This window comes from Cavia porcellus, unplaced genomic scaffold (genome assembly GCF_034190915.1).
Source record: "Cavia porcellus strain 051 isolate PalLab524CR breed Dunkin Hartley unplaced genomic scaffold, mCavPor4.1 scaffold_21, whole genome shotgun sequence".
In the NCBI taxonomy this organism is placed as follows: Eukaryota; Metazoa; Chordata; class Mammalia; order Rodentia; family Caviidae; genus Cavia; species Cavia porcellus.
In genome coordinates, this window is record NW_026947504.1 from 47,681,406 (window position 1) to 47,696,351 (window position 14,946).

At 41.3% G+C, this 14,946-nt stretch overlaps 1 protein-coding gene across 2 annotated transcripts in view; it reads right to left on the reverse strand.

Annotated features, from left to right (window-relative positions):
- Wdfy2 (WD repeat and FYVE domain containing 2) overlaps window positions 1-14,946 on the reverse strand; it is a 150,929-nt gene that overhangs the window by 92,059 nt on the left and 43,924 nt on the right. For both annotated transcript variants that reach the window (XM_003477444.5, XM_063232695.1), the window contains exon 2: window positions 312-379. In XM_003477444.5, coding sequence (XP_003477492.1) covers window positions 312-379 — 68 coding nt within the window. The remainder of the gene's footprint in view (window positions 1-311; window positions 380-14,946) is intronic.

Consider the following 14,946-nt stretch of genomic DNA (forward strand, 5'->3'; position numbering starts at 1 on the left):
ATTTTGAATTGTCTAAAGACATACTTTCCAAAGCAGCTGAACAAAAAGTTGGAAACAAGAACTGCTGCAATCAGACAGCCTATGTGCTATAGTCCTTCTCTCATTAATTTTATTCAGATACTATGAATATACAGTCAATTTCAGGACAGTTTTATTTTACATAGAGCTTTAGAAAATCTAAAATGATTTAAAGTGGCACTTATCATTATAATTAGACTTTCCTACTAAAGAGGGAAATAGAGAAGGCAATCTAGGAAGGAAGAGCAGTTGGAGTAGAGGTCTGGTTTGCAGGACAGAAACCCAATACTTACAAGGCATTGCGTGGTATATGCTTGGCCAGTACTGTCCGCTGTCTCTCTTTAACCAAACACGAACTGTCCTACAACAGAAGAGAAAATGTGCATGAAATCACAGCATTTTAGTCATGGAAGAATGGTGAGATACATAAAGCAAGTCTCTTAACATAGCATAATACTGTATCTTAACTACATTTAATAGCTATGTAGCTTCATCATATATAATATATATACCCTCTCTAAAAACTCTAGTCCTTAAATTTAAGGACTTTTGTACATAAAATTGCACAACTCTTTAAAGCTCTTCCTCATATATGTACTTGTATACACACACATCTAATTGTGATAGTGTTAGAAAATTACTTTTATTGTTTTGCTTTTTCAAGTGTCTAACCATTGCCCTTATCACTAGTAATTTCCTGAGGAATCTCTAGGTTTTACTAATAAAATGCAGAGATCAAATGAACTAGGATGCAGCATCTGACACTAACAGAATTACACAGCAAGACCATAATCATATGAGCCACTTATCCTAAGGGACACTTTTTCCTGATCAAGATATGGTAAACTCTGAGAATCAGGGGGCCCCTGTGGAGCAGGTAATTCTGAAGCAAAGGCTGGATGAAATGGCAGGTCAGTAGACCTGAAAGACACAAAGCACCCATGAGAACAGAAGCCAAACACACTGAACTAGCTGGGGAGTACCAGCAAGTTCTAACCAACCAAAAGGGCCAACCACGAGTTACACTGGTCATGCCATCGTCAGCATACATCTGCAAGGTAAACATAGCAAGCAGGCTAAGGAACGTTAGAGACCCGAGGAGATAGTGCACATAAAAACTGAAAGAAACACTCAAATAACCAGGAGATCATAGAGGCCACACACTTTATTCTACACCGTTAAGCTACCCTTGGAGTAAAAAACACATTACATTTATCTCAGATTGCATTTATCTCGGACAACAGGACATCTAAAAAGATTATTTAAGTCATCAGTTTTAAATTGTGTTGGATCCTTACACTCCCATCTATCCAGTAAGTTTCTTATAAACACAGTCATACTTTGGTACCGGAATGCTTTGAAATTCGCTGAATTTAGACTCAAAAACTTTGTCTTCTGTTTAGTACTTGATGCATAACGTAGAACCTGTATGACTGCCTCTTGATTTACTAACCTTTCCAGCCAAAACAACTAATTGGATACTCATAGTTTTTGGTTCTTGTGTCTTCTGAACAATGAACGATGAGGACCTAGGTACCACTGCAGCAGGAGAAACACTAGACCAGTTACATACACAATAAAATGCCGCGTTCTCTGCACAACCCCAAGTTGTGAAGTAATAATAGTGGTTAAAGAATAAAAACATTGCCCCTAAAAATCAGAAACGAGAATGCCCTCTTTTGTCACTTGTTATCCTGTACTATTTGAAATCCTACTTGGGGTAATCAGACAAATAAAAGAAATAAAAAGCATCCAAGATAGAAAAGAAGTTAAACCTACTTCAGTTTGTGGAAGATACAATTGTACTTATGGGATATCCTAAAGAATTCATATATGCTTATCAAAAAATGCCCTACTAAAAGTAAGAAATAAATTAAGCAAAATTGCAAGGTACAAGACTAGCAAACAAAATCTAGTGGTATTTCTTTCTAATAGAAACAAAGTTTTCTAAAGAAATAACAGCTCCTGATACACCTCTACACATACCTGAAACCCTCACTGCATACAGACCTTCCAAAGCAACTTGTATCAAGGGCAACTGATAAATGTTTACAGTTAAAATAAAATTATAAAAAATCTGTTACTTTTACTTCCTATGACATAACAGCTGCTTATAAAAGAAAAAAAAAAAAGCACATCCTAGAGATAAAGTATAATTTGGATGGCTAGAAATGCCCTGAATACATGAAAACTCTACAATGATTAGAAGTTTGAAATGTTTTGAAAATTATATTTAAAAGGCAAAACACAAAAAGCTTTTAATAGTAAATTTCCTTAAAAAATTTTTCACAAAGTAACAACTGTGGCTGAAGGTGTAGCTTAGCTTGTGCTTAGTATGTGCAAAATTCTGGGTTTGAAGGAGGTGGGAGGGAGGAGAGAAAGGAAGGAAGAAAAGGAAGATGAAGAAAATAACTGATTAACACATACATTTAAACTTGGCATGGTGGCTCACGTCTGTAATTTCAGCATTTGTGAGGCCGAGGCAGAAAGACTGCCACAAGTTCAAGGCCAGCCTGGAGTATGAGAGACAGGGAGAGACAGAGAGACAGAGACAAAGACAGAGACAGAGGGAGAGACAGAGGAAGGAGAGAGACAGAGAGAAAGAGAGAGAGGGAGCAGGAGCAGGAGCCAGAGAGAGATATTTAAACTAGCAGAGGTCACCTTACTGGGGAAGATGCACGCAAACCTGCTGAAACACAAGGCAAGTGCCCACTCCATCAGGCTGGATGAAGTAGGCAGTAATGGACAAGGTATGGCGTCTGGAGTTAGCCAGTACCAGAGAAAGCCTTTTAGAGAAGAAGGACTTGGAATGCAGGACGAACAGGCTTCTGTCAGCACAAAGTGGAGCAGGGATAGGAGCACATTCTTGCTGGTGCAGCACCAGAGGAGATGAAAGAACAAGCAGCCATGTGAGAAGCAGACCTGGTCACAGGAGCAGGAAAAGGCCACTGAGGGCCTTGCAGGCCATGTAGAAGAGAATGAACTTTGCTCTGAGGGAACTGGGAGCTACTGATATTAAGGAACCAATCATAAAATCATTATTTACTTTTCTATTTGTTTGTGGAGAGCTCAGAAAGACCCAGTAACTCTAAAGTAATGGGTCTGGAGGGTACGGCCTGTTAAACCAGGCCCAAAGATAAGGGGACTAAGGCAGAGCACTTGCCAACACCCAGTACAAAAAAAAAAGGAAACCGTAAGAAAGACAAACAGATGAGGGCCTAAAAAACTAATCTGAGAGCATTCATAAAGTTAAACATGGGATCTGGGCAATGACTGGCTTGAGGTGCTGTGTGGTGGTATAATTCACTAATAAATGATTTTTGTGAAAGGCACATTGAGTTCATCTTTAATATGCCTGAGTTTGGACACAGCCTATTCAGGGCTATTGTGAAATGAACAACCTACCTAGGGTTCAGGAGTGAGACCTGAGCTGAAAATGAAGATCTGGGAATCGCAGTACTTAAGCTGTGGGTATCAGTGAGTAAGAAGAAAAGCAGGCTAGCAGCAAACCATTGAATAGCATCAATAGCCAAGCGTTGTAGAGAGACCACAAAGTGGACCAGAGAGACAGAACAGTCCTTCTCTAGACACAGAATGTGTCCTGGTTTTTGGTACAGAAAATAAAATCATTATCATAAACATACAGGTCACTTTCTTGGGAGAACAGAGAAGGTTGGGGGTGGCGACAAACACTATACCACAGGTTGCTAAGCTACTGAATAAAATAAGATGAAGCATCTATCCATGGTGAAATCCAGGCTTTTTAAAATCTGCCCTAGAATGATGCAACCTTCATTAGTTACCATAGTGATGAGCTTCATTTCCTAAGGGACAATTGTTATTTTGCCACCAACGAAGTAACTTGGGGTGAGGGGTGGGGTGAATCCCACTGTTTCAAAGACGAATTTCCAGGGAATAGTACTCTAAGACAGCACACACTACAACAGTGATATAAACAAAAAGAACCAGACGCCAGCAATCTGCAAACTAATAGAAAAAGTTTGTGCAATAGGGTGTCAGTTAATGTGGGTTTTCCAGGTAGTTTTTATGGTGACTGCTTTGAAGGGCAAAAGATGTTTCTAATGCAGAGAATGCTGCAGGGATTATTAGAAAATATAGTTGATTACCACCTCTCCAAGTTTATTTCTCTATTACTTGCTTTCTCTGATTTCTGTGTTGCTCCCAATAAATGCACTCAAATCACTTTTAGTAAGTAAATGAAATCCAATCTACCATACTCTGTGTGTCTTTGGTAGCTAGGGATCTCCCCCATGGATAGACGGAATTGTTGTATAGAAAACACCAGAACATAGCTCCTTTCAACTGTTCAAATTAGTCCCTGCTACAGCAGACAAAAACAACTTTGCTGACTCAAAGACACCTGAGTTTCTTCGTCTCAATGTTGTAGCTGAAAGGGTTTTGGCCCAGACAGGACACCCTAGCCGGTAAAGCCTTAGAGGCAGAACCAAGGAGCTCCTATCTTCCCCACCCCTAGGAATTTACCTGTGACTCCTATCTCCCTCACCCCTAGGAATTTACCTCTGGTGCCAAACAAAGACCACCGGGCTACCTGTGCATCCCTGATGCCCCCTTAGGTTCCACCCCAGGCTGAGGCTACTTATGTGCCTCACTCCACGTGTTCCATGGAGAGATCCCTACCCCGGGGTGGAGATGCCACGCTCCAGGGGATTGGGGGTGTCTCTCCCTGCATTCTCAAAATAAAGGTCATTTGTATTTCATACTTCTTATCTTTTCAGCCGCCGATCCCCCACAGTTCTATCATATGGTTCCCTGACCAGGAACAGCAGATGAGAGACTCCTGGGGCTGATTCCCAGTTTGAGTCCCCTGCTGTTCAGGACCAGGACCAACCGGACTGCATCCTGCATTAATTCCTCACTTCTACACTCAGGAGCTGTAAGCTTGTTGCTGGTGGTTCGCAAACAACACCGACCCAATTTACCACAGGTGAACAACTCCCAGAGATTGCCACTGGGCCAGGCCCCAGGCAGGTTTTTTCCCCCTTTCCGTGGGTTTCCGTGACACCCTCACGTCCTTAAGACAGCCCAAGACAAGGTCTTTGTGGGCAACCTGTGTCCACACTGGAGGACTCTCATGTCCTTTGGGTTTGGATAACCCAAGGCAGAGTTTTCCTGGGCCAACCCACACTGAGAGACTCTCACATTCTTCAGAGCTTTTTAAGTTCTCATGGGCAGAGCTGTTACTAGATCCACGTGAAGTCCACTCATAATATTGGTGATGGCCAATTATTAGGAGTTTTGGAGCCATATAATAACTGATCGGTCTGGAGTGCAAGGTGACGACTTTAAATTTGGCAGACCACGGTCCGTTGCCTCATCTGGCTGTAACTCTGTGGGCTAGACCCCACACCAGATTCTATCTTTGGGACCACTTCCTGTCTCCCGCCCAAAAAACCATACCTATTGATGGCTTACCACACTGATGACGAGTTTACAAAACTCTCTATCTTTAAGACTTTATTTTGAGAATGTGTCCTTTCCCGCCAGCGTCCCCATCCCTTTGTCTCCTCGCTGCTTCCCCTCCCCTGCCGTGCCCGCTGTGCACAACGGCCCATTCCCGCCGGGGTGGGGGGCGAGCCCGGGCAATGTTAAGAGATATGCACAGGACTGCTTTAAGTTGCTTTGGGCTCTTGTGCCACCTCCTGGCTCCATGCAATGTCTCTCGGCTCTCACGTGGCCAGGTCCACGCAGTTCGGCTTTAATGCCGTGCCCTAATCCGCATGCCCCGCGAGCAGTTCCAGCTTTGCTCGGTGCCCGGTGGACAGGGTCCCAGCGTGTAAAGTCCCAGCTTCACGCCGTGTTGGGCCGCCTCCCAGCCCTGCCCGCCGCCGCCACAGCACCGCCTCTGCCTTGCGCATTTCTGGGGGCAGTCCCAGCCCGCCCTTGCGTGCTGCATCCCGACGCTCACCCTGCCCACTCTGCATGTTCCACCTACGTGTTGCATGCCAGAGAGGTCCCAGACCCGCCCCACCTCCCATGCGCCATCATTGCCACTGCCTTACGCGTTTCCAGGGGCAGTTTCAGCCCGCCCTGCACCCTACGACCCGGCGTGCACTGCCCACACGCTGGGCATGCTCTAACTGCGCACCAGATCAGTCCCAGCCTCCAAGCTCAAGCGTGGCTCTGGCTGCCAGCACAGAGACAAATGCAGCCAGTCACAACAGACAGTTCATCTTACTGATCGGATGCTATATTCGTGTTGTCAGATATTAAGTTCAGATTGTTTCTGCTGCCTTTTTTGTGTGTGTTCCAGCTATGACAAACGTTTTCTTTTAGATCTAGATCAGTTTTGGTAGATTTATTCATAAGATTGGTAAACCTTTGCTGTAAAATGTTTCCATTAAAATGAGATTATACTCCAAAAGGGGGAGGGCAGACTAAAGCCTTGTTAAGTATGTAATTTTAGTAAAGCGATGGCCTGCCACACAACACCCTGGAAAAAAGCGGTGTGCCATCCAGATAAAGCCTGCTCTCTGATCTAAAATGCCAAAACCATGTTTACAGTACAGGCCACTCAAAGAGGGCAGTGGGGCCAGCACTGCGGCAGAAGCCAAACTTAAACCTTACATATATGACATAAATAACATGTCAGTTCCTAAAGTTCTCTGGACCTTGTCCTCCTTATGGGAAGTCATTACTAAAGTTATAAATACCCTGTTGACTCCTGCATACTTAATTCTACAGATACCTTCTACTGTAGTCCAAATCCCAAACAAAAAGGCAAAACTTGACCTTCAAACCTTATAGAGATCTTAGTATGGCTTTTCATATTTTCAACAACAGAAATAACACATGACACTTGGGAGTTTTGAGACAGGTAAACCTACACAAGGTGGAGCTGCCTGCCCCTCCCCCAACAGACCATGCTCAAATGCAGCAGAAGACACTGGGCAAGAGAGTGCCCCATTGTGGCGTTCTTTGAGACCTTACTCCAGGGCTACTGGACTGTCCTAGCCACCAGAGAGTGGCTCAGCCATCCTAACTTCTAGCCCTCACAGGAAATGCCAGCACTGCCAGATTCATCGCTGAAACTTGCTGCCGAAGACTGACGGGGCTCAGGGCCAACAGCCCCCTTTATAAGTGTCTGTCTCAGAATCCAAGTCACACTAAAACTCTCAGTTTAGACATTCTCTATATTTGTGGACATAGAGGCCATATGTACAGAGTTCTTCCTGAGTTTTCAGGCCGCTATATTAAATCCTCAGCCTCTAGGAGGTATTAAAGGTCAACCTATGCCATTTACAAACAGGGCCTATTTCGTGCAGGTCCCAGTCCTAAATCTTAAAGTGCCTTTTATTCCCTTGTGTTTATACAGGCTGACTTAGACACACTGAGGCCTCAACAGCTTACACCTGTTATTGTTAGTAAACCTCTCCTCAGTGATATAAGACCACCCCCTTCCTTTCTTATTCACTAATTTCTCCTGGTCAAAGCTGATAAATACATTCTGTCTTCTCACTTTGTTTATACTTTTTCAGGATACATAAAAGCCTTTCCCACAACCAGGGAAACTGCTGATATACTTGCTAAAGCTCTGTTTCAGCAAATCATTCCAAGGACTACAACCAGGTTACAGCGACCCATACCTGGCTGATATTCTTGGCAACCTCAACACTGATCAAAGTTGCTAGACCGCCATTCTGTTTTCGCATCACTCAGGCCCTAAATCTAACCATCCTGTTGCCTACTCATCTCTGCCTTACCAAGACCTCATAGCCATGACTCTCAGGCTGTCATGTTTTGTTATCCAATTTGGTTTCTAATTTCTTATTCTTTTTACAGCAGGACTCTTAACAGTATTTCCTAGACTCCAACGTCATGCATACCAGAGACAAGCCTCACCTACCTACCCTTTTAACTTTTACCCTTGCAGATGGGGGAGTAAGCATCTCTCATAACTTCACTCCTCCTAACCCCACGTTTAGTTTTCAGAATTCTGCCTCACCGTGACAATGTTTCTACCTCAACATGGTCCTGATATAATGACATGTCTAAATCAAAGGCACCTTTCCTTCTATCTCACCTGGGTCCTTCAATATGACACTGCCGTGTCTCCTTTAACATCTTGTCTCTTTGTTTTTCCAATCTAACATACATGAATTCACCAGTGAAGTTGTCTTGGCTAAAACACCTGGCACCAGCATCTACCTGGGCATCAACCGTCATCCCGTCGACTCCCCTAGACCACAGTACAGCGCCCTCTGCAGTACAGCGCCCTCTGCAGTACAGTGCCCTCTGCCAGCAGGAAGCAGCTAAAGAGAGAAATTTTTGCCCCTTTTCATAATACTAATCTTAAGACAGGATGTGAAAGGGTTTTGGCCCAGACAGGACACTGTAGCCGGTAAAGCCTTAGAGGCAGAACCAAGGAGCTCCTATCTCCCCCACCCCTAGGAATTTACCTCTGGCACCAAACAAAGACCAATGGACTACCTGTGCATCCCTAATGCCCCCTTAGGTTCCACCCCAAACTGAGGCTACTTATGTGCCTCACTCCACGTGTTCCACAGAGAGATCGCTGACCCCGGGGTAGAGATGCCACACCCTAGGGGATCGGGCTGCATTCTCAAAATAAAGGTCATTTATATTTCATATTTCTTATCTTTTCAGCTGCTGCCGGTCCCCCACAGTTCTATCAGTAGCAGTCTCACAGTCAGCAGCTAGAGCAGCGGTGTGGCTGTTTTGTCTTAGCATCTCTGGCTTGTAATGATATTCCTGAAGTAGAAACATTTAGAGCCTTTTTGGTCATTTTCAGTCACGTACAGTTAGCCAGGTGTGTTTATAACAGCCATCTAGCTAGGTGTGCTTATGACAACAATCTCCTGTCTGCAATTTTTTTTTTCAGACAGGGTCTCATTATGTATTTCTGACTATCTTTGAACTCACTATGCAGTTGAGAATGACCTCAAACTTGCCTAAGCCTCCTGAGTGTTGGAATCAGCATCGCACACCACTATGCCCAGCTTGTCCTCTGCATTTTAACCACATAGTTAACACACACTATCTCTTTCCCTCCCTCTTCTCCTCCTTTTGTCTTTTCCATTGTGAAGTATTCCGTTGTAGAACACTGGTAAGTATTCTACCACTGAGCTACACCAGACATTCCATCCCCAATTTTTCTTGAGACAAGGTTCTCTATAGTTGTCTCTAAATCCAAACACTGTGAAAACTTTACAACCTGGAATTTACAAAGTCACAATCAAATGACATTATTTTTGTTTTTTAAACAGAAGTCTTGAAAGGAGGTTGAGTGCACGCCTACATTACAAATAAAAAACACTTGTACTGTTGTCTTGTACAGTCACTAGTCAGATCCCTGAGAAGAAGCTCCCAAAAGGCCTTTCACCTTGAGCAGTTTTATTAGCATAAGCACTACTCTGTGTCTGTGAACAGTGATCTTGCATTGTGGACTTATTTTTGTACCTTTTTTTTTGAGTTGTAATTTCACTTTTAGTGGTTAATGCTTAAGCAGAGCTTCCTATCCTATAGAGCTGTGGACTTCTGACCTCCCAGATTCCCTCTCTGTCATCAAAATTATGTGCAAATTACTTCCTTATGAACAAACCAGCTGTGGTGGGGCTTGAGGACTCCTCAGGCAAAACTATCTCTAGAATCTTACTGTATCCAGCACAAGCCTGTATTAGGATATGAGTTAGCTGTTAACACTAATTAGCAAGTCCATCTTCCCTTGAGACAAAAAATCTTTTGAGGACTTGTCAAATTTTGACCCGGCAATATTTTTTATCTTTGATTCTTTTTTTTTTCTTTTTTATCAGTACCGGGGATCCAACTCACAACCACATACTTACAAGGCAGGCGCTTGCTAAACCCCCTGCCCTGTTATCTTTGATTCTTAAAAATATCACCAGTGAAGCTGGGCATGGTGACTCACGGCTGTAATCCCAGCACTTGGGAGGCTGAGGCAGGAGGATCATTGTGAGTTAGAGACCAGTCTAGGCTACAAAGTGAGCTCAAGGCCAGCCTGAACTGCATAGCGAGACCCTGTCTCAAAAAAAAAAAAAAAAAATCACATGTTTTCATTTTCATAACATCTAATATTTAACACAGCGGAGATTATTTATTTATTTAGTTTTTTGTTTTTGTTGTTCATTTTTTTGAGACAAGGTCTCACTATGTAGTTCAGAGTAGGCTTGAACTCAGTACACAGCCCAGGCTGATGTTGAACTCCCAATACAGTGATCCTCCTACCTCAGCATTCTGAGTGCTGGGATTACAGATGTACACCACCATGTCCAGTTAGGAGATGCTTTTTTAAAAGGTCAAATAAATACATAAAAAAAAAGGAAAAAAGAAATAAAGAAAGAAAATTAGCACAGGCGTGGGGGAACCCAGAAGAACCACTAAAAGCAACATACCAGAGGCTAAAAGGCTACAGGTTCTGGCTGCTCCCATCAGCAAGACCATCAACCCCGAGCCTGTGCTCCCCACAGGCACAAAGAACCATGAGTTTAAACCTCAAACTGTCAATCTAAACAATTCAATGACATGTGAGTTCTTGTCAGTATCACCCAGTAGGCAGAATCTGGATGATAACAGAGGAATAATGTAGCTTTAAATAATAATAACTATTATTCTCACAGCCTGCTAAAGAAGCAGACAGCATGGGACAGATACCTAGGAGGGACTTCCTGGAGCAGGAAACAACAGAGCAAGTGGCTCAGAGCCTCACCTGGCTGCTTCTGCTCTGAATCTGCAGGTGGATGAACTGCTCTCCTTCCAGACTAGCTCGTTACCTCAGAGTCAACCAACGGTGATGGTGGGGTTATCATATAACGAGTACAGAATTTTTTTGAGATGAGGAAACAATTCTGAAAATGGACAGTAGTGATAGCTGTACAACTTTGTGAATATACTTAAAGGTACTGAATGATATACTTACAATGGCTAAAATACTATTTTGTTTCATATTTTCCCATAATAAAAAAACTTTAAAAAAATCCAAAACAGAAAAAAGTCCATTTCTCTAAAACTAGTTTTTATAGAGTAGACAAAGACATAATGAGAAGACAGCTGCAGGACCAGGGATGTGGCTCAATGGCTGAAAGCCTGCCTGGCATGCATGAGCCCTTGAGTGGTCCCCAGTACAAAACAGAAATAAAACAAACAAACAACGACAGTTACCAACATAATGGCCCTGGGCTGGCTGTAGAAGGCATACTGCATGAGAATGTCTGAAAGGAATTCACTTGTCCACTCCAGTAAGGGAAGGGCAGCAGGGTACTTATACAGCATTCAAACTCAACTGGAACTTAGGGTGTGGAGGAATTAGAACTAATATTCTAATAAAGAAGGAACAAAAGAGAGATTCTGAGCAACGTATATGCATGGATCACATAAAGAAAAAGCTATTTTCAAAAGATTGGTTGACAGGAGTGAACAACTTGGATTAGGCAGAAGAGGGCTCCAAGAACGTTGGAGTACCTACTGACAAGGGAGCAGAGAGGAGGAACAAAGCCCTTACGTGTCTAAGGAGGAACAGAAAGAAGAGGAAGGAGTACAAAGTGGCCATAATCTTTCTAATCTGGAGTCACATTTCCAAAAGATGCTGTTGATCCATATTTTAAAAACAACAAAAGGCATCACAAAGTCAAATCAGTATTGCAAAACAAAGAAGTTGAGAAATTTTCAGTCAAGTTTTTAACCTTAGGAGCTCCTTCCTGTTGAACCCTGAAGATCCCAAGTATCTACTTTAATGCACATGTTGGGTAGGATACAGAACACACTTAGGTTCTGATCAAGATGAGGAATCTAGCTAGGCAAACAGCTCAAAGGCCACACACTTAGTGTGATAGTGAATGAGAAATAAGCAAGAAAGGGAAGAACAGCAAGGGTAAATATCTGAAAAGGAAGAGGAGGGGGGAGATCGAAAAAATAGGGAGGAGGAGGAGAAAGAAGCTTTTATAAACTGATCCTCATGAAAGATTGAGTACAATTTAATCTGTGTCATCTAAAAAGTCTTAGATAGAGAGCTTAATCCCCCTGCTACTGCTCTCCCTACTGGAGACTGGACCCAGGGCCTTGTTTGTGCTAAGTATGTTCTCTTTAACTTAGCTACTTTCCCAGCCCTAAAACTTACTTAAAGAAAACCCCAGCATCCCCACCCAACAAAGGTTGGAAAGATTTATGAAACAAGACTGGTAAAGGTCAATAACTGAATTGAGGTGATGAACGTCTTATTTTTGTGTTGCATATGTTTAAAATTGTCCAAAATAAGTAGTTTTTAAAAGTACTGAGCAAGAGATGGATGGAGAGGGGATCAGGAGAGGGAAAAGAGATAGGGAAAAAAACTGAAGGGGGAAAATGATGAAAACAGATTTTTTGTAAATGAGAAGGGGACCAAGAGTTGGAAGCAGAGGAAAGAGAGGTAGGGGATGAAGAAACAGAAAAATAAATAAAATAAGAGATACTAAGTACCTGTATCAACTCCCCACGATAAATGTAATCATTATGTACTGCAAACATAAACTAATAAAAATGTGAGCTAAACTCATATAAACAATGTGTGTATCTACATAAACACTCTCTTGGGAACACAAAATATTATGAATAAAGAAACAGTAGTACTAAACACCTGTAATCTACTTAGCAGTTTGAATTGGTTTAATATCTTTTGTTGACATTAATAAATAGTTCACAGGTAAAACACCTCTTACTTCTAGAAAATGTATCCATGCTCCTAAAGAAAATGAACAGTCTTGAATAAGTATGTTTTTAAACTTTGATCACTTAAGACCAATATGCCCAAATGTTAAGAAATCTGTATACAATCTATCAGAAAATACTTACAGTTCTCACATCAAACATTCTCAATACATTTATATTATACAAATACTTTTAATGATAAAGGAGGCAATTGCAATATTGACTCCAATTAAAGATAACAGCATGAATAGAAATTTCTATTTCTGCATTATTTAAATACATCTCCTTACATTTTCCCCATTACAGAAAAACACCATCTGGCATAAAATAACTCAAACACCATATTAAATGATCTACCTTATTCTGAACATTCATCTACTCTCCTTTAAGACAGAGACATGTACCAAAGAAATCATAAAAGGCCTTAAGATTCTGCCCATTTTAAAAAGTAAATAACACTAGTCGTATTTTTGCAAATTTTAAAGGCATCTGACATGCTCTATAACAGTACAAAGTGTAAAACAGAAAAGTCAAAAAGACGATGACATCAGAGCTTTATTTTGCCAGGTTACATAAACCTACTGCCCTTCACAATTTCACTTGATATAAAGTGATAATTTAAAATAAATGGCTAGAAAAATTATCATGTTATCTTGAAAACACACAGATATCTCCTCTCTCTATAATCAACCTTCCTGTGGGTTTTTGAGATACACAATACATATTCATGAATGTTAATAAATTTCATAAATCAAAACTGCATTAAGTTTTCTTTCATACTGAACCTTTCTATAAGCTTCTATAGAACTGTACATCAATGTTCCTCAATGTGTCGGAGTACATGGTGTAAGAGTGAGATGAAACTACAATAGGGAACTCTCTCTAATAGAGAAAGTCTGTGACCAAGATAATCCATTACATCTTGACTTTCCTTGGTTTTAAGCTATGCCTGCTGAAAAGCATACAAATAAACTGATTAAATGCACACAGCAGCCAAAGAAACAGAACCTTCTGTTTTCAACCTTTATTTATGCTTTGGTGGGGGAGTGGGGTAAAAGTAATACCTACAACTAAATTATTTCCTAAAATTATCCTTAAGAATCCATTATACCGCAAAAATCTGTAAGAATTTTGAACTAAGGCTGGTAAGCTCCACAGTCCATCACAAAAGGCTATTCTGTAAATGCTTGGTATGTAAATTACTGCTCTACATAATATGTACCAGAAGAAAGTGAAGCTCTGTAAAAGTAAGTCTGAGAAGCTTAGCAGCACCCAGTATTTTTACTAGCCACTATTCTCCCAAGGGGTTATATATATAATAAAATGAATGAAATCAGCATTTTCTGACTCATACGGCATAGCTTTTCATGAATGGGTATGTATGTGGAAAGATGGATTAACTCCCTGATCTCATTTTAATGAGTTTCTCTTTGTCTTTCAGGGACTGCATTGCACAGAAGCTCAGCAATGCTTTAGTCATTTAAATCAATCCATTTAAGATTTCTGAGAAATGCACTGACTTGAACCTATTTGGGGATACTAAATTTACCAAAATTTAAAGTCAGAGAATAATTTAAATAATATAAAGTTACTTCTTCCACCCAATAGGTTGTGGAGCACTGTCATTTCTACCTCCTTAGTATAACTAACATATAACTGTTCTGCTTTAGCTATGCACACTGCTATCTGTGAAACCCCCTTAAAGTACTTCTTATTCCTATTTTACACTGCTCTGATCCCTTTTACACCCAGTCACTGGAAGTTATCGTTCCAAAATGCAAATCTAATTCCATTACAGCTCTTGAAGTTCTGAGGATGAAGTGCAACTCCATGGTCTACCAAGCCCTCCAGTGTTTTGGCCTTCTCAACCCGTACCCACCCAGCTGCCCAGTGTCCTCTAGGAAACTACTCCTAGTTTTCTAACTCAGGGACTGCCAGACTTTTGGATTTTGTAGGTCAGGAAAAACAATGACAAAAACAACTAAAAGGGTGGTGAGTTACAAAGAGTTACAAACAAGGCTGCCAATTTTTTATTTGCCAAGAAAATATATTTCAAATAAAAACAAAATAGATAATTTGCTGGCACTTTCTCTTTACAACATAGTAAAAATGAGCATGACTTTAGTTTTAAAACTTGCAAAAAGTAAATTTTAAAAATAAAAAGCATACTGCCTTGCCCTTTAAAAAAAATTTTTTTTTAATTTCACACTGGGTAAAAACTTTAGTGTG